This window comes from Solanum verrucosum, unplaced genomic scaffold (assembly GCF_900185275.1).
Source record: "Solanum verrucosum unplaced genomic scaffold, falcon-dt-bn FXZP01000009.1, whole genome shotgun sequence".
NCBI classification, from domain to species: domain Eukaryota; kingdom Viridiplantae; phylum Streptophyta; class Magnoliopsida; order Solanales; family Solanaceae; genus Solanum; species Solanum verrucosum.
The window spans coordinates 371926-391991 of record NW_026020231.1 but is presented as its reverse complement, the minus strand read 5'-3'; the positions used below and the strand labels follow the sequence as shown (position 1 = coordinate 391991).

The 20066-nt window shown below is 29.3% G+C and overlaps 3 protein-coding genes across 3 annotated transcripts in view; all 3 read left to right on the top strand.

Moving 5' to 3' along the window:
* Positions 1-570: 570 nt before the first annotated feature.
* Positions 571-6141, top strand: LOC125832178 (transcription factor bHLH167-like). The gene is given in 5 exon segments (XM_049511327.1): positions 571-627; positions 629-703; positions 1158-1454; positions 1782-1841; positions 6070-6141. Coding segments are annotated over 5 exon segments (561 nt in total).
* LOC125832105 (rac-like GTP-binding protein 3) overlaps positions 3983-20066 on the top strand; it is a 235728-nt gene continuing 219644 nt past the window's right edge. Inside the window, exon 1 of the mRNA XM_049511246.1 lies at positions 3983-3987. The gene's annotated coding sequence lies outside the window, so the exon portion shown is untranslated. The remainder of the gene's footprint in view (positions 3988-20066) is intronic.
* The window catches only part of LOC125832090 (serine/threonine-protein kinase STY13-like), a 111560-nt gene continuing 101584 nt past the window's right edge, over positions 10091-20066 (top strand). The window contains exon 1 of the mRNA XM_049511229.1: positions 10091-10096. The gene's annotated coding sequence lies outside the window, so the exon portion shown is untranslated. The remainder of the gene's footprint in view (positions 10097-20066) is intronic.

Here is a 20066-nt window from a genome sequence, read left to right as displayed (position 1 = left end):
GAATAATGAAAATTACCTTGCTAATCAAGAAATCTGCTTGAATTACTAAATAGATTTCATTTAACAATAAATAAGATTTCTCGATGAACAACAATTTAGCACCTTTAAAAAAGATAAACGTGAAAGGTGGGGAAGAAACGTGAATAGTGGGGAAGAAACGTGAATCGTGATGAAAAAAGGTTAATGTGTATTAGTTAACTTTTTTTCTTCTTTAAACCGTTATTGGTATACAATTTGGTCCAATAAAGGACTCTTTCCCTAAATAAAATTAATTTTATTTACTAAAATCTGAATGCATATAATTTTATAAAAATATTGTCATTTTGTCATTTTAAATAAATATTTTAAAGTGTTGTTATTATGACTAATTATGTTAGTTATTATGACTTAATTGCTAATTTTCCCTAATCTTAATTACTTTTCTTTGGGCCCATCATCTACAATATTTGATATTTCCTCCCTCTTTCCTAATTTATTACTCCTATCTTTTTATAAATAAGGGCATTCTTGAAATTACTTTAGCAGATATCCAAAATATCCAATAGCACATTGATCACTTGTTCATCTAAAATGGATAGCAGGAACATTAATAGTGCTGTAAAAAAGCCAGACAGGAAAACACAGGAAAAAAAACAGAAGAATCAATATGAAGTGTCTTTTCTCTAAGCTCTTTGCTCTTATTCCTCCCCACCACTTCTCTAAGGTACAATTATAAACTCTATTTCTATCTCATACACACAAGATAATTTAGTTTATGGAGTTCTGACTTCTAAATTTTAGTTTTTTAAATATAATAAGTTCTAAGTTGCTTGTACACACAAATAATTTTTTTAAGAAAATACAAAATTTGAACTAAAGTTACGTTACTGTAACCACCTTCTACTCAACTCTAATTTTGTAGTAGTTGTACTTCAAGATGCTCATGGTGAAAGAATGGTACATATATGCCTATTAGCTTTGTTTATCAACATGTCTTACATAAGCTCATGTCTCGCATATAAGTTTTAATTTATATTTTTACTTGTTATAGCATGTAAACTTGTCTTATTTTCATGATTACAAATCTTACATTGTACGAATCGTTGGCTTAGCTAAGTTATTCTACAACTTAATTAAATAGTGTAAAGACTTGCTAGTGAAACAAATAACAATTTCAGGCAATGCTGGCACAACAAGACCGAGTTGATCAAGTCATTAGTTACATTGAGGAATTAAAAGAAAGAGTAGAGGTTTTAAAGAGAAGGAAGGATGGCACAACTAGTTGTAGTATAAAAACACCAATGGTTGAAGTGAGAGAGTTGGATTCAACTCTAGAGGTCATTTTAGTGAGTGGTTTGCAAAAGAACTTCACATTGCAAGAGGTTATAATTATCATAGAGGAAGAAGGTGCTCAAGTTGTTTCCGCTAATTATTCAACAATTGATGATATGATGTTTTATACGATCCGCGCTCAGGTGATCACATTCATATTTCCTCTGTCCTAATTATTTGTGAGATATTCTTTTCTTTTTAACTTTAACATTCTATATGACAATTGACATGTCTAAAAACCATAAGGCTCAAGCGACAATTTTGGTATAAATATTTAATTTAAGATAACAAGATCCAAAAGTTTCTTATATATATTTCGTGTATATATACCACGCTATATCTTCAAATTTACATAAAATAAAATAGATTGAATGTTAGTTTTAGTAGTATGAAAATTAAGATGATGGCAAATAATGCACACAACTAGTTAATTTTGACGACTAAATTATAATGCTTATCTTATTTTGCAGGTGAAAATTACGAGATTAGGGGTTGATGCATCAAGGGTCAATTTGAGATTACAAAAGCTGGTTTCCTAAATTTACTTAGTTACCTATCAATAAGGAGCATATCAAAATGTACAAGTCATTGATCCGTCTCAAACAAATGGAGCTGAAATTTACTAAAAAACGAGTCATAATCTAATTCGTTCAATTTTTATCAAGTTTTACATTATTTTTTTGTTTTATTATAATTTTATTTGAGTCTGTATCTCATAGAACTCCCCCACCCTCATATATTAGGACTATATCTAAACAAATGTCATTTTAAAGATATTTAGACGAAGTTTCTCATTGATTAAATTAAACGGGTTACTATATATATGTTGAGTTAATAAAATATATAAGTCCATTATTAACTTGTACAAATCTAAATAATTCATGATTTTATGAATTAATGTTATCAGATCCGATTTTGCCACCATACACATATATGATTTAGTTGATGAAACAATAATCATACTATAAATACCTTATGCCAAAAACATAGAATGTTCTATTACATTCATACTATATATTCCTTCAGTTAGTTATTCAAAGTTGATATGCTTATGATGCACATAATAATAATACATAGAAATCATCACTTCCCAAAGGCTACAATTTGCGTAACATATTATTTCTCTTTTCATTAATAATTCTGACATTATTGAGAAGTAGGTAGCTGATGCTTCTTCTTCTCCCTCTTCCGGGCTTTAAAATTTTTCCAATCATAAATGTGAATCGTTTCTGAGGAATTATATAAATTAAAAGATTTAAATATTGAGAGGAACTCATAACTAATTTTTAGAAATGATTTTGAATTGTTCGGGATTCAAAGAGTTTATTAGTCATTAAAGTTTCTTCAAATATTCATGGTATTACACTACTTATACAATATTGATACATTATATATATATATATATATATATATGTGGGCATTTTTGTTGATTTTGTAACATGTACATATTGGTAAGTATCCCTGATATCTAACCCAAATTGATCTAGAAATCTTGTTAAAACATTTTGTTAATTATTATTTTTGATATGTTACATGTAGTCATAAATAAAAACATAATTATTAGGTATGAAATATTTTCAATTTCAATAATATAAATATGGGAAAGTGGTCTAAAAAATACTTCAACTTTGGCCGAAATTATTGTTACGATACCAAACTTTATGGATGACCTTTCACTCCCTGCACTATTTAATAGTGTATTTTAAAGGTATATATGTGCTCACGGGGACACATTACTATGTAAAATGATGCAATATTTATGATGTCCACGTAGGCACATATATACCTTTAAAATACACTATTAAATAGTACAAGGGGTAAAAGGTTCTTTCAAAAGTTTGGTCGTAACAACAATTTCGATCAACGTTAAAGTATTTTTCAGACCCTTTTCCCTATAAATATTAAAGTTATTATGAATATATTTCAAAATACTGATAAACTTGTGAAGTACTTGAATTGTGTCTTATAATACAAAATTTAATGTTTTTATTGTAACTTATTTATTAATTTTCTTCTTTAAATATTATTAATACCGTTAAAAAAATTTGGCTTACATTATTGACATCACCTAATTAATGAAAGTTCACGTTTTATATCCCTAATGTAATGTTAGTCTCTATCTCTCCTTTTTTTTTTCTCTCTCTATTTTGTTAGTTTAGTGTCTCTATCCATGAGTAACTATTTTAGTGTAAAAAAAAAGGGCAGTAGTCTAAGGGCATCTCCAACCCAAACATCAAATTTAGTGTCAGCACTATTTAGTGTAAATCAACTTCAATCCACTGCACCAAATTTTACATCAAAAAGGAATATTTTTCTCTCTCTTCATTATTATATTATTATTTCTTATTTCATAAAACAAATTCTTTCTAAAACATTTATCATATATAATTCATATTATTTTCTTTTATAGTCGTTTAATAAAATTATTTTATATCATAATTTTTTAAATAATATAAATTGCTAGCAAATATTTTAATTTAAAAAAAAAATCATATATAGAAAAATTAATTTATAAAAAAAAGCTAACTTTTTTATCTGAAATTAATATTATAAAAATATTACATAAAAATAATTAAATATACAAGAGATTTAATTAAAACATACAATTCATATAATATTTAATTAAAAGTTTTGTATAATGAAATAATATTAAAATATTGAATAAAGTGAATTGGTGTAATGAATAGTGTTACACCAAATTTGGTGTAACACTATTCATACATCAAAATGGTGTAAAATTTGGTGTTGGGTTGGATCTCCAACACACCAAATTTTACACCACATAAGAATTTGGTGTAAAATTTGGTGTTGGATTGGAAATGGTCTAATAGTAAAAAAAAAAAAGGGGGGGGGGGGGGGAGGGGGAGGGGGGAGGGGTCAAAATTACTTTCTCCAATTTCAACAAAACCTAAGATAATTCTGTTTCCTTCGTTTTATTTTAACTGTTTTTAAAATTTTTCATATTCATTAAGAAAAATGATAAATATAAATGAATATTTTATTGTGTTATATTCTCTTTATTTTAATTTATCTGATATTTTAATTTGAAGCAAAATTTAAGAAATATAAAAATACTTTATAAAATATCATTTATTTTGAAACCAACTTAAAAGGTACGCGTGTCATAAATTCAGACAAGAGAGTAGTTGTTCTCGTTTTCTTTCGGAATTAAGCAGAAGTATTAAAAAGAACTACTATTTCGCATTCGAGTAATCAAGTTACACATTCGATAAATTCATTAGCATGCATAAAAACAATAATTTAATATGTAAACATAATTTATTTATAACCTACTAAATAAAAGTAAATCGTAATTTAAAATTGATAAATTAAAAATTCTTCCTCCACCTCATGTCTAAATAAGAGTGTAAACTGAAAGAAAAACGCGTGTATTGCTTATTAAGTTTACTAAAAATGGAAAGTTTAAAGAGATTTGATGACCTAAAACAGCACAAGGGAACGTGGATCGCCGAAATTAGTAAAATATTATACTTTTTCTGTCTAATAATGGTTGTCCATTATATTATTTTAGGATATTCAATAATATTTGTCCACTTTATAAAATCAATAGATAATTTATACTTAGTTTCTAATTTATCCTTATTATTAATTATAATAATTTCTCGATTACCTTTTTCAAGACGTATTTATTATATTTAAAGAGTGATAAAGTAAATTACCCTTCTATTTATAATTTCTTAAAAAGTGTGTTAATAATGGATAACTATTATTGGACATAATTAATTTAGTGGCCTTTCCGTACTCTAATTTTTTCTCTTAATATAAAAAACTTCCAAACATATTATTGACTAAAAAGAAGGTTCCAGGTCCACTTTAAGATATTTCGTTGAACTTTCAATTAAGAGAACTGATATTAATGGTGTATCGTATATTAGTATTTGTTGATATACTAGTAAAAGGGTAGCTTGTGCTGCACATGCCTAATAATATTATGTTATATTTTAAAGGGGAAGTTTTACAAATAGTTATTATAATAAATTTAATTATGTTTCGTAGCTATAATTTGTATATTTACGGGCTTTAGCTATAGTTTAAGTTGCCTCGTTTGTATAATTCGCGGGTATATTTGTATAATTCAGTTATTTTTATATAAACTCAAAATAACAAATTTATACAATTACAAGCATCAGAAGTGTAAACAGTTATACATATTATGTTATACAAATTCCGAATTATACAAATTCTGAATTATGCAAAAGTATATAAATTTCGAATATACAAAAGTTATATAAATTATATTATACAAATTCCAAATTATACAAACATGAGAATTATACAAAACTAAAAAGTTGAACTGCGTAATTATAGCTAAAAGTAGGTTGTGAATTGTAATTAAGGCAAACTATAGCTATGTATATGAAAAGAGTTAAGTTCAAAAGAAAAGAGTATCTATAGGAGTTGAATTATTTTGGTCTTTTATATATATCACCTTATCCAAATAGTCTTTAATGTATATGAAAAGAATATCATTTTGATCTTTAGTCCTAAAAACTAATTGAAAATAAAAAAAATGTTAAGAGTTAAGTTCAAAAGAAAATGTGATATATATAAAGGCAAAATAATTTTCCATATTTTAAAATATAAATTGATTTTATTATTAAGAAAATCATAATTTTTTTGGGTCAAAATTACTATCTAGAAGTTATGTTCAAAAGAAAATTAACTTTTTTTAAGTCACGTTAAAATTGATATAATATTATTTATGCTACAAAAAGGTTAAATAGTGCACTTGATTAGGTGTATAGTTATTTACACTTCGAAAAACACAGGTTTCTCCCTTCACGATTCAGCGAAAAATTTATGCTATAAAACATGATTTTCTCACTTTTTTCCTATCCATACAATCAAAATATCTATAGAAATAGTTATTGAACATTTGGTTGAAAAAAATTCAACTGAAAAATAGTACTCCTTCCGTTTCACAAAGAGCAACCTGGTTTGACTTGACACGAAATTTTAGAAAATAAAAAATATTTTTGAATCTTGTGGTCCTAAATTAAAGTTATGTCAAATATACTAAATTGCCCTTCAATCTTGTGGCTTTAAACATAACACGTGGAAAACTGAAATTAAAATGTTACCAAAAAAAGAAAGAGGTCATTCTTTTTTAAACAGACTAAAAAGGAAAGGAAGTCATTCTTTTTTAAACGGAGGGAGTAGTAAATTTTTAGTGACATGTACAATGAAGTAACCATCTTACGTAATTAATTCTCGTTGTCAAGAATCTTGACCACTCATAATTCAAATGTAGGCTCAACGATGCATGTGCAATAATCAACACTTTTTTTAACTATTAACTTTACTAACATATGTTGCACATTTTAGTAGGTAGAGATATTATTAATTCTTTTTGGTATGACAATTGACATGACCATTTACTTAATAAAGAAGGAGCCATAATTTCAATTTATGAGTTATGAATTTTAATACAATAATTTTACATGCTAATAATTAAGTCCTAAATTTAATAATTTTTGTTAAATATAAATATATTGTTTAAGTTACTTTTAATTATTTTTATTATATAATTTTTGAGATGTAAAGTTATTTATTTATTTTTAATTAAAAAAATTATTTTTCTCTATAATTTTAAATTAAAAGATATATATATGTCTTTATTTTTCTCTATGATATTAAATTTATAATATATATATATATATATATATATATATATATTATATTAATTTTGTGGCCATAAATATATCATGTAGAAATTAAATTTAAAAATTGACAAAAAAAATATTTTTTAATATTTCAATACAAACTAAATAAAAAAGACAAATATATGAAAAGATATAGTATAATTATTCTGATAAAAGAAAACTTAGAATAATTTTATTATTACTAAAAAGTTGAGCCCTTCAAATTTGAGGGTCCAAGGCGATGCATCATTTTTAAAAGGCAATAAGTCACTCCTGGCTGCACAAAATGTCATTTTTGACTTCTATACTGCTTAATGATTTGCAAAAGAATCTTAGCACAATAAATTTGGGTGGAGACAGAAAATAGCACAAAAACAAACCGCCATTGTTACATTCTTATGCGAAACAAAACTTTCTATTTTCTTCTACTATAGTCTAATTATTGAACTCCCCCACAATTTCCTTTCTTAATGTCAAATCTAATCACCAATAATTTTCTTCTAACACAAGGTGTTTTTATTTGAAAAATAAACATACTGACAAAAAATAAGCTTCCAAGTCCACTCCAACATATTTCCTTGAACCTTCAATTAAGAGAATAAGAAAATTTCTAAATTTAATAAGCTTCCTTAACTAGCTATAATTTATCCAATTATGTTTCATAGCTATAGTTTCATTTGCTATAAATATTTTTGTTTGTATAAACCGCTTGCCAATATACAAACATGTAAGTCTGTTTGTATAATTCGTTTGTCAATATACAAACAAGGAACTTATACAAATGATCAATTGTATCAACATGATAATTATATACAAGCTAGAGTTATAAGCATAACAAATTTTAGATTTATATAATTATGAACTAAATTATACAAATTCTAGATTTATACAATTAGGAATAGAATTATACGGACGTAGCCGACGTAAATATGGTTTTATGTGAGTGATGAAAAGAAATTTCTTCAAATTATAGCTATGTTAAATAATTAACTAATATATGTTTGCTTACTCGCGTAATTTTTCTTAAAAGAAAAATTGGTATTAAAGGTATATTTCAGGTAATAAGTATGTATAGCTAATTATATACATGACATATTAATGGTGTATCAGATATTAGAAATAAAGGTATATTTCTAATATGTAAGGGTGTATTCAATTAAGAGAATTGGTATTAAAGATATATTTCAGGTAATAAATAGGCAACATGGTCTGATGAACCCTTATACTTGTATGCGTTTGTATTCTAAATCCTCCTACTTAACTTTTTGTTAACTAAACCCTTAAACTCGTTAAAACACTATATTTTAAACATTTTTCTCAACAGATCTTTGAGTGTATAATCCAACCTCTTACACATGTAATTTCATGTTATTTTTCAATGACAAATCATAAATTAAATATTAAGAAAATAAAAAAAGTCAAATATTTAATTTTTGTAAATTCTGAATTTTTTTAAATAGTCATGTTCTTCAACCTTCATATATTCTTACAATTTGAGCACCAAATTCATGCCAAATAGCTGAAATTCTTCTTTATTTGACTTGAAATTTCAACTACAAGTTTACAAACACAAATCCAACGAGCCTCAATCACAAATTTGAATTAATTTCACAAATTCATAAGACTCATTTATTGTTCTTCAAGCTTTCTCAAGCTTATCAATGGAGTTTTCAACTTTTTCAATACCCACCATCACCCTTTACGTTAATGCATATCATACCTCCTTGTTGGGTTATGAAGGTGATTAGGGCGTCGTGTGGAAGCTTACAATTGCAAATCATAGAATTGATAAATCAGATAACAAAAACTTATACTAAAAACATAATATTATTATATGAAAACAAATATAAAAGAAAAATACTAAAACTATTGAGAGAATAAATCTCCCCATAAACAAGACTCTCTAAATGACTACATTGTGGATTCTATTGTGTTGTGCTATGAGAATATGGATCTTCAATTTATAGATCTCCAAACTTTTTCTATAAACAAAGAATAAACCAAATATGGAAGTAAATTATATGTTCCTTTCAGAATAAGTTCAAGCATTTATGGTAATACTTTGACTTTTCTTTCAAGGAAAAAAAATCAGGGCAAAATCCTACAAATCTCCTCTTTTGGCTGGATTTTCTTGACAAAACTTGATCCACCTTCTTTACACTTATGACAATCTTCGTTCTTCACATAGTCTTCTTCACTGCTGCTTGTCATGGTTAAAAATAAAGTTTAAAATATATGGGTTAAAAATGGTTTTAAAATATTTTATTTTTATTTTCAAAGATGCAGCAGCAGGAATGTTGAAAATATGGTTTAAATCTCTTCTACACATGTAGCTGGATAGAAGATCTTCATTATCATCAAATTTATTGCAAATTGATTTGAAACCGCGTTGAACCTGTCTTCAACCTCGTTCCATTGGATCATTGAACCGTGTGCTCTGATACCACTTGTTGGGTTATGAAGGTGATTAGGGCGTCATGCGGAAGCTTACAATTGCAAATCATAGAATTGATAAATCAGATAACAAAAATTTATACTAAAAAATAATATTATTATATGAAAACTAATATAAAAGAAAAATATTAAAACTATTGAGAGAATAAATCTCCCCATAAACAAGACTCTCTAAATAACTACATTGTGGATTTTATTGTGTTGTGCTATGAGAATAGAGATCTTCAATTTATAGATCTCCAAGCTTTTTCTCTAAACAAAGAATAAACCAAATATGGAAGTAAATTATATTTTCCTTTCAGAAAAAGTTCAAGCATTTATAGTAATACTTTGACTTTTTTTTAAGGAAAAAAAAAAACTTCAAATAAGAAAAGAAAATCAGGGCAAAATCCTAACACTCTTTGAATCTAACTAACACAAACAATGGCTTCAACTTTTAAAATAAAAAATCCTAAGAATTTAGGAAAATGGGGGCTGAAAAAAGAAATTAATGGCGAAATTTTGATTTGTTGCAAATATGAGAGTAGGTTGAAGAAGAAAAAAAATGTATGACGAGTGATTTCGAAGAAAAGAAAAGAATGGGTATGGTGAGTGATTTTGTTGAAGAACAAGAGAAGAAAGTTTAGGATTAGGGGTGGGAAGAGTGTTGGAGAAGAAGAGAAATTGGGGTGCGGTGGGAGTGGGTTAATGAAGAAATAAGTTTTTTTTTTTTTATAAAAAAAATATTTTAAAATAAAATATATTGTATAACTTACATAAATCTCATAGTGTAAGACCTAAATTACATCTTATCCCCACTCTTTTTTATTTTATAAAAATCCCTTAAAATATCAGTCATCCGGATACATAATTGGTTATCCGGATACATTAATTTTGATACAATATATGTGCAGTTGTTGCGCTTAAAAAGGAAAAGAAAATGAAAAAATCCTTATTCAATCCCATGATTTATGCTATTCAGTTCCTCCCTTACTGTCAATCACTGAAACATAGATCCTAACATAACACACCAATTCAAAATTCAAAATTTTAATTCTCTGTTCATCGTTCTCCCTGCTTCGTCAAATAAATTTTTCACTAAGATTCAAAACTTTATCAAACACGACTTTTTGTGCATAGTATAAAACCTTAGGAATTTGCAAGCATACCATTTATGAGCAAAAGGAGAGAAATAATTCATCTGGGCAACTTACAAATAACACATCCTTCTTTACGCAAAAGGAGGAAGAAGGGACACCATCAAAATTCAGACCAGGAGAAAGACCAAATTGTGTGACAATGAAAAGATTATGTAGTCATTTTTATCTTGACAGTATCAAGTATCAGCTACAAAGTGATGGTGCCAAGACAAAGTAAATTGACTTACATGTATATGTCTAAATGTTGAACATTCAATACATGTTTTGATCTCTCGAAATTGTTGCATAATTGGTGACAGTGGTTAATTTCAAAAATTTTAGTCATTCGTGAATCTAATTTCAGTCATTGTAATTGAGGTGAATATTGAAGAATTGAGGAAAAAAATTGAGATCCGATACATTATAGAAGGTAATTCATCTTCACTGATTATTAGGAATGATATGAGAGTGCAGTTATACGTTGAGGTGAAGAAACGTGAGGTTGGATTGGCTATGTCTACCCTCTATATTGATACAACAAATAAGAACGTTGGTGAGATACAAGACTTTGATGTATCAATTGGTGCAATTGTCTGAATTTGCTATGTATACCATCTGTTTTTTCATTTTTGAATTTGTACATTGATATATAAGTTATGATACATACTGATTAAAAATTGATACATTGCTAGTTTGACATATATGTAATGTGTTCCTTCCAAGTGTTAGCAACAATAGATTATGTATCAATATAATAACTATAAACATGATACATTGCATAAAACTCAATAGTCGAAGTATCAGCAACATTAGATTATATATAAGTATAATCAATATAAACATGATACATTGCATAAAACATAGTCATTGTATCAAAACGCTAAATTACGAAACAAAATAAATTGGATACATTGAGGTTATATACATTTGGTAACGATAGGCGTGATAATCCAGATCCATTCTTTTTCTCTTTTTTTTGGACCTTTTTTCCACAATCGATTTAGAGGTCGAAGATACATCCTTCTTCGACTTTGATTTCTCTAATCTCAAATTCTTTATGAATAATGAGTATTTAGCAGTAAATTGTATAAATGTATTATGGTCATTAATGTGTATCTGATACGTGTGATACACATTAGTCTTATCAGTTATAGTACATCATAGTTTATATATCATGATTGTTATTGGTAATCTTGATATACAACAAAAAAATTGATTTATTACTATCTAAATTTAAAAAATATTGAAGATACATTATAGAGCTTGATATATTATAAATGATACATTAGGCATTACTCATGTATCAAGTACGTAAGTATTGAACATGAAACCCGCTAGTTGAATATTCATCAATATTAATTGGATACATACTTTTGGTAACGATAGACGTGATAATCCATATCCATTCTTTTTCTCTCTTTTTTTTGTACGTTTTTTCCACAATCGATTTAGAGGTCGAAGATACATCCTTCTTCGACTTTGACTTCTTTAATCTCAGATTCTTCATGAATAATGGGCATTTAACAGTAATTTGTATAAATGTATCATGTTCATTAATGTGTATCAGATACGTGTGATACACATTAGTCGTTAATATGTATTAGTTATAGTACATTATGGTTTATATACCAAGATTATTATTGGGTAATCTTGATACACAACAAAAAGATAATTTATTACTATTTATATCCTTTTAAAATTTAAAAAGTATTGAAGATAAATGTAAATGATACATTATGTAGTGTTTATGTAACAACACCATTTATATTGAAGTGGGAAGCCAAGAAACATAGAACATGTGAAAAGTTGTCCATTTGGACCGTATCAGAAATTGATTTGATAGAGAAAGCTGTCTTGCTTTTGGAGCACTTGCTTGGCCATGCCTAAAGAAGATATCACCAAAGTTGTTATTTGGCCCAATTTAAGGCGCATAATTAGGCCATGAAAATCGACGAGTTTGGTTAGGGATTTATGGGAATAAAAAATGAGAGAGTTTGTGGAGTGAAATAAGGAAGTGATAAGCATGGGTTTGGGAAGTGAAATTATGTATTCGAAATTTTGGTTGTTGGGCTCAAAATAAGGGATTTTGGAAAATTTTAGAAATGGTAGGGAATAATGGGAATTATGGAAAAAAAGGGCGTGTATATAGGTAATTTTCCTTGTATTTATGCACTTGAAAGCGAGTGTATTCACACATTTTTCCAACTCAACAAAATTTATGCCACATAGATATGGTCAATGGTCAAAAGGGTTTCAAATATTGTGTTTTAATAAGTTTGAGAGTCCAGTTGATAAAGTATAGAGTAAAATGGTTCATAATACAAACGCATACGAGTACAAATAATTAAACTTCAAATATTATGTTTTAATAAGTTTAAAGGTCCAGTTGATAAAGTATAAAGTAAAAGGGTTCAGATTACAAACACATACAAGTACAATCAGTCAAAAGTAGTAGTCTATGGTCTTTTTTAATATCTCTTTCACAACAAATAATTAAACTTCAATTCATCGACTATTAAAAAAATGATTTAATTTGTACATTTTATAATTATTCCAATATTAGAAACAAATGTTTTCTTCACTTTGCGAATTATCGAACTTTTTATATTATAAAATACTATTTTTCTCATGATCGAACCATCTCACTAACAAAATGTATGGTAGAAAATAGATTCTAATCGAAACATCAGGAAGCTTCCTTTGTTCTTTATTTTTATTTTCTTTTCTCACTGATTCAATCAAAATATATATGGAAATAAACATTTTTTAATGAAAAATTTCAATGTAAAAATAGTGTTTTTCCTATAACTAGATGAAGAAACAAAAGATAGTAGTTTAAATCAAGTATAAATTATAGGAACCACATATTATAAGTATTAAATAACATCTTATCCCTTCTAGTTTTCTATTTACCAAAAATCCCTTAAAAATGATGTTTGCGGGATACATAGCGTTGTGCACGGGATACATTAGGTTTGATACATTCCACATAGCGGAATACATAGCGTTGTGCATGGGATACATTACGTTTGATACATTCCACATAGCGGGATACATAGCGTTGTGCACGGAATACATGCGGGATACATAGCGTTGTGCACGGGATACATAGCGTTTGATACATTCCACATAGTGGGATACATAACGTTGTGCACGGAATACATGCGGGATACATAGGTAAATAAGGGATTTTTGAAAATTTTGAAATAAGTAGGGATAAATGGATATTAAGGTAAGTAAAGGAGTGTAGTTAAGTAATTTGTCCTTAAATCAATAGAGCTGAACTAAAAATTTAATAAAAAAACTTTATAAATACTAGAAGTCTAAAACATCATAGTATATGGAATTATGATATGGTATCATGAGATGAAATTGAAGGTTTGTTTGGACATGCGATATGAAATTTTTGTGTTGTATATTTTCTCATAAACATAAAAATCTCATAAGTTGTAAAACTATTAAAATAGCCCCAATTGTTTATTCAATCTTATCAAATAAACAAAAAATTATACAATCGCATACTAAATTATTACAAAGTTATTTGTTCTCCACTTAAGTAATTGTTTCATCAAACTTTAATTTAATAAAAAAAATTGAACATAAATTGTACTTGATATGCTCATATTTCTCAACTACTCTTACAAATAACCTATAAAGTAAAAAAAAACATACATTAGTGAGTAAATATTAACTTAGAAGTTAAATACACTAAGATAAAAATTAACAAACATCACTGACTTCTAACTATTTACAAGAAAAGTCAATAGTTAAATATTATAGAATAATGAAATTTTAAAAAGTTACCACAAGTTTAAGTCAAAAACACTTCTAATAAAATTTAATCAAAAAAATTATAACTAGTCCACTTGACTAAATATTAATAACTAATTGATCAAACTTTTCCCAAGTCCTCAATCCATTGGACTTGATATTCTTTAGTCATGTGAACGAACATTTTGCGAATACTAAGATTAAGAAAGTGCGGCACCGCCAATGAAAATCAAAAAAGTATTACTCCCTTCGTTCTTATTTATATTCACCAAATGAATTTCTACTTTATCATTTATATTCACCAAATTTAAAGTAATAATAAATTTTATATTGATGAGAATAATAAATTTTAAAAAGTAATGATGTGATTATAAATTTTATTTACATATGAAACAAATGGTTAGTAGATATAAATGTGGGGTTGTTTTAACAAAATATAAACTCATGGATCAATTATTGTATTAAAATATCTCAAATCATGATATGGAATCACCATATAATTCCATATCATGGTTTTTGGAGAATATGGTATCACCTCTCATGATATGGAATCATGAGATGGAATCAACGTAAAATCGCATGTCTAAACGTTGATTCCATCTCACAACACCATATCATGATATGATATCGCATGGCCAAACGCCTACTAAGTCAATTCAACAATTTAATTAAATATAATTTTTATTTTATTTCAACACTATTTGAATTCCGCGTGGTTCATATGTAATCTCACTATCATAGGTTACTTAACAAGGACTTCGAAGAAATTAATACGTAAAGCACACTTCCTTTAAAAATTCATTAATTATGGTATGATGATGGATTATTTGCCTCAATTTTTTTCCTTGAACGTTTTTCTCACATATTTGCGTCAGAAGGTTTTTTTTTTTTTAATTCAACCATTAATTCTTGTTTCCAAATTTCAAATTATTAGATCATAAATGATAATCCACGACAAGTTATTTAACTGTGCAAGATTCTAAAGGTTCATACCACATTGGAAATATATCTTTGTTTGAGCAATGTTAAAAATATATTTAAGTAAATAATAAATATTATTTATAACAACGTCATGTTAATAAAAAAATCAAATTCAAGCTCTCAGTTGTTTGAGCAAAAAATTAATGAAAATGATCAAATATACCTCTGAGCTATTTAAAATGGGTTAATTTTATCTTAGGCTAATTTTTTTTCTCCAATTAAGAAAATAGATCAAAAAAAACTTTTTTATTCCAATGGTTGTTCAAAAACTAGGAAAAATAAATTTTTTTCTGCAAATTGTTGAATTATTTTTTTTGTTTCTTTCCGTTGTTTTTGGAAAAAACAAAATAAACAAGTCATTCAAAGTTTAGAAAAAAAAATATTTCAACTTCTTTGACGATCTTGTTAACTGCAAAATCACGATTTAGGTCATGCTTAGAACATACATTTATATCAGAGTAAATAATGAATTCTCTTATTATATAAGAGACACGTCTTTCTGAAGAAAAAATTCTCTTATATAGACATTTAGTGCCGTCTTTCTGAAGAGAAAAAAATTTAAAAATTATTTCTTTTATTCTACTTTAATTTAATTAGTGTATTCTCTAATTCTCTTATTATATAAGAGATCACTCAACCTTCCTTTTGCTTTTCCTTCGGTTTGCCTCCATGAACGCGCCACTTAGAAGCCCTACTCATATTCCAAAGGCGCTACTTCAATTCAAGCGCAAGCCCCCCCTTCTATTGCATAACTTAAAAAAAGCTATAAACAAAGTACTAAGAGGAGGGGTGGAAACCCGACCTAGCGGAGCGTTTGATCTTTAATAGTTGGGGTATTATCTTAATAGGCTATTTTTCTAGTAAGTAATGATTAACACCAGTTAGTGCTGAAGCATGCACTCTCCGTCGATGTGCCTGCTTCAACGTCTTTCTGAAGAAAAAAATTTAAAAAATTATTTCTTTTGTTCTACTTTAATTCAACTAGTGTATAATTTTTCCGAAATTACGGAATCCTCTTTAGCTAAGACTTTTAAAATCGATGTGCCTGCTTCAGCTTGTGTCGGATAAATTTTAAAATATTATTTCTTTTGTTCTACTTTAATTTAATTACTGCATATTTTTTCTAAATTATAGAATCCTTTTTAGCTCTGACTTTTAGTTCTCCGTCGACGTACCTGCTTCAGCATGTTTCTGAAGAAAAAAATTAAAAATTTATTTCTTTTGTTCTACTTTAATTTAATTAGTGTATAATTTTTTTGAAATTATAGAATCCTTTTTAGCTATGACTTTTAAAATCGACGTGCCTCCTTCGGCGTGTTTTTGAAAATTTTTTGACAAAAAAATTATTTCTTTTGTTCTACTTTAATTTAATTAGTGTATAATTTTTTCGAAAATATGGAATCCTTTTTAGCTATGACTTTTAGTTTTAAATTCAAGATTTCACGCTGAAACATGCATGTCTTTATCGACGTGCTTGCTTCAACGTCTTTCGAATTTTATTTTTTTAAAAAAAATTAAATTTTTTTCCTAGTATAATTTAATTAGTGTATAATTTTTTTGAAACATCATCAGATTTGTTTTCGAAACATCTAACTGGGACAGAATTTTTGAGAAGGACCTCAAAAATTCCATCAAGGATACTCGGACCTTCGAAGTCAACTTTAATTGCCTCAAATTTACGTGTTCTTAAAGGGTTTTAAGTTGCCAGCAAGCTACCTGTCATATCACAATCTGAGACAAAGGGTTTTGTTCGTGTCGTGCATGTCGTGACAATTAATTGGCAGAGATTTTCTTTAAAACTACTTTTCAAAAACTTCATACCTAGCAAATGTTTTAATATGATCTTGTCTTTTGTCTACTGTAATGCATTGGACCTACCAGACAAAGTTGCAGAGATAACGAGACCAGGAGCAAGGCGATTTCAACACAGATCAGTGTTCCAAAACTAACATGTTTTTGTGGATGCAGGGTATAATGAGATCATCAAATGAACTATGTTTACCAACCAACCAGTTCAGGAGAACATATCCAGCAAATATCAATTAGTTGTGAGATACCGATGGAAATTATGTTATGATCAAAAAGTACCTATCATCATATCAAATATGGATGAAAGACGACGTTCATAGTCAAATTCATATTCAAATTGCTGAGAGGGCCATTCATATTCAAGTTGCCGAGAAGGCCATTCATATTAAAATTGCGAGAAGGCCATTCATATTCAAACCGCCAAGAGGGCCATTGCATATTTAAACCGCCAAGAGGGCCATTGCATATTCAAAGTTGCCGAGAAGGCCATTCATATTAAAATTGCCGAGAAGGCCATTCATATTCAAACCGCCAAGAGGCCATTCATATTCAAGTTGCCGAGAAGGCCATTTATATTCAAACCGCCGAGAGGGCCATCATGTTCAAAAACCCCAAGAGGGCCATTCATATTCAAGTTGCCGAGAAGGCCATTCATATTCAAGTTGCCGAAAGGCCATTCATATTCAAATTGCCGAGAAGGCCATTCATATTCAAATTGGCCGAGAGGGCCATTCATATTCAAGTTGCCGAGAAGGCCATTCATATTCAAGTTGCCGAGAAGGCCATTCATATTCAAACCGCCGAGAGGGCCATCATGTTCAAAACCCCAAGAGGGCCATTCATATTCAAGTTGCCGAGAAAGGCCATTCATATTCAAGTTGCCGAGAAGGCCATTCATATTCAAATTGCCGAGAAGGCCATTCATATTCAAATTGCCGAGAGGGCCATTCATATTCAAGTTGCCGAGAAGGCCATTCATATTAAAATTGCCAAGAAGGCCATTCATATTCAAACCGCCAAGAGGGCCATTTCATATTCAAACCGCCGAGAGGGCCATCATGTTCAAAACCCCAAGAGGGCCATTCATATTCAAGTTGCCGAGAAGGCCATTCATATTCAAGTTGCCGAGAAGGCCATTCATATTCAAATTGCCGAGAAGGCCATTCATATTCAAATTGCCGAGAGGGCCATTCATATTCAAGTTGCCGAGAAGGCCATTCATATTCAAGTTGCCGAGAAGGCCATTCATATTCAAACCGCCGAGAGGCCATCATATTTCAAAACCCCAAGAGGGCCATTCATATTCAAGTTGCCGAGAAGGCCATTCATATTCAAGTTGCCGAGAAGGCCATTCATATTCAAATTGCCGAGAAGGCCATTCATATTCAAATTGCCGAGAGGGCCATTCATATTCAAGTTGCCGAGAAGGCCATTCATATTAAAATTGCCAAGAAGGCCATTCATATTCAAACCGCCAAGAGGGCCATTGCATATTCAAACCGCCGAGAGGGCCATCATGTTCAAAACCCCAAGAGGGCCATTCATATTCAAAATGCCGAAAGGGCCATTGCATATTAAATTGCCAAGAAGGCCATTCATATTCAAATTGCCGAGAGGGCCATTTATATTAAATTGCCAAGAGGGCCATTGCATATTCAAACCGCCGAGAGGGCCATCATGTTCAAAACCTAAGAGGGCCATTCATATTCAAAATGCCGAGAGGGCCATTGCATATTAAATTGCCAAGAAGGTCATTCATATTTAAATTGCCGAGAGGGCCATTTATATTTAAATTGCCGAGAGGGCCATTTATATTCAAACTGCCGAGAGGGCCATTTATATTCAAACTGCCGAGAGGGCCATTCATATGCAAACCGCCGAGAAGGCCATTCATATTTAAATTGCCAAATGGTCATTGCATATTCAGACCATCAAGAGAACCACCAACATATTACATCAATCTATTACTGCTTCGATATCAAAAGAAAAGTACACTGAAGATTATATTGCAAATATGAGACACAAGCTTTATTTGCTTCACGTCAAACCCGATAAAGTTGACGTCAAATGTTCAAGGAGAACAATTCAGTGTCAACACGGTAAAAGACATTATCCCTTCATTTGAATGACATTTTTATGCTAATGAGTTTTATCTCAGTCTTTGTCGAGAGCATCCAAGAGGATGAATTCTCAAAACAAACCACAGGTGCGAACGACATCAATTAGGGTGTAGCACAACGTGGAACTTTTTCTTAGCAGCGAACTGGGACATAGTCCAAAGAGGAGTGTCAAACTCTTAGGACGCGAGCAGAGGAACAACTTTCACCACAATCAAATCACACCCCTATCAGAAGGCATGTGGGTTTTTCTTAGATTGGTCAGTTCCTATTTTGCATCCGGAAAATTTCGGGTTCACCGGAAGCAATTTTCTAATCTGAGTGACAATTTACCAAGAGCTTTGGAAATTATGTCCGTGTAAGTTCTTAATTATGGATGTGAAGCGCGCCCACATCATGACTAAGAGGTTGCAAGCCTCTTTTTCACACTCAATTTATTTTGTCGCTTCTCCGAAACCAAAGGTTATCTTGCATAAAAGATTTCCTTTTCAACCAATTGAGTCGAACTACAAACAGCCTGATTCCTAAGTCTAAGGATATGTAGGCGGGATCAATGTCGAAAACTCGGCTGTATTCCGACATCCTCTCTCAAATTCTTATTCTCAAGCATTCCGGTCTCTTCATAATTCGATATCGGGATAACTTTTGAATTTTTTCATAATCGTGCATCAAATTAAGCGTATCGAACTACAAGTGGCTTGAATTCTCATTTAGCTTGAGATATGTTGGAAACCTGATACCGAGGTTCGGCAATGATTCCTGAAGTCCATACCAAAATCCTTTTCCTGAAGATGAAGATGTGGTCGGTCAAAATTGGATTCGTCAATTTCATTTGCCTCGAA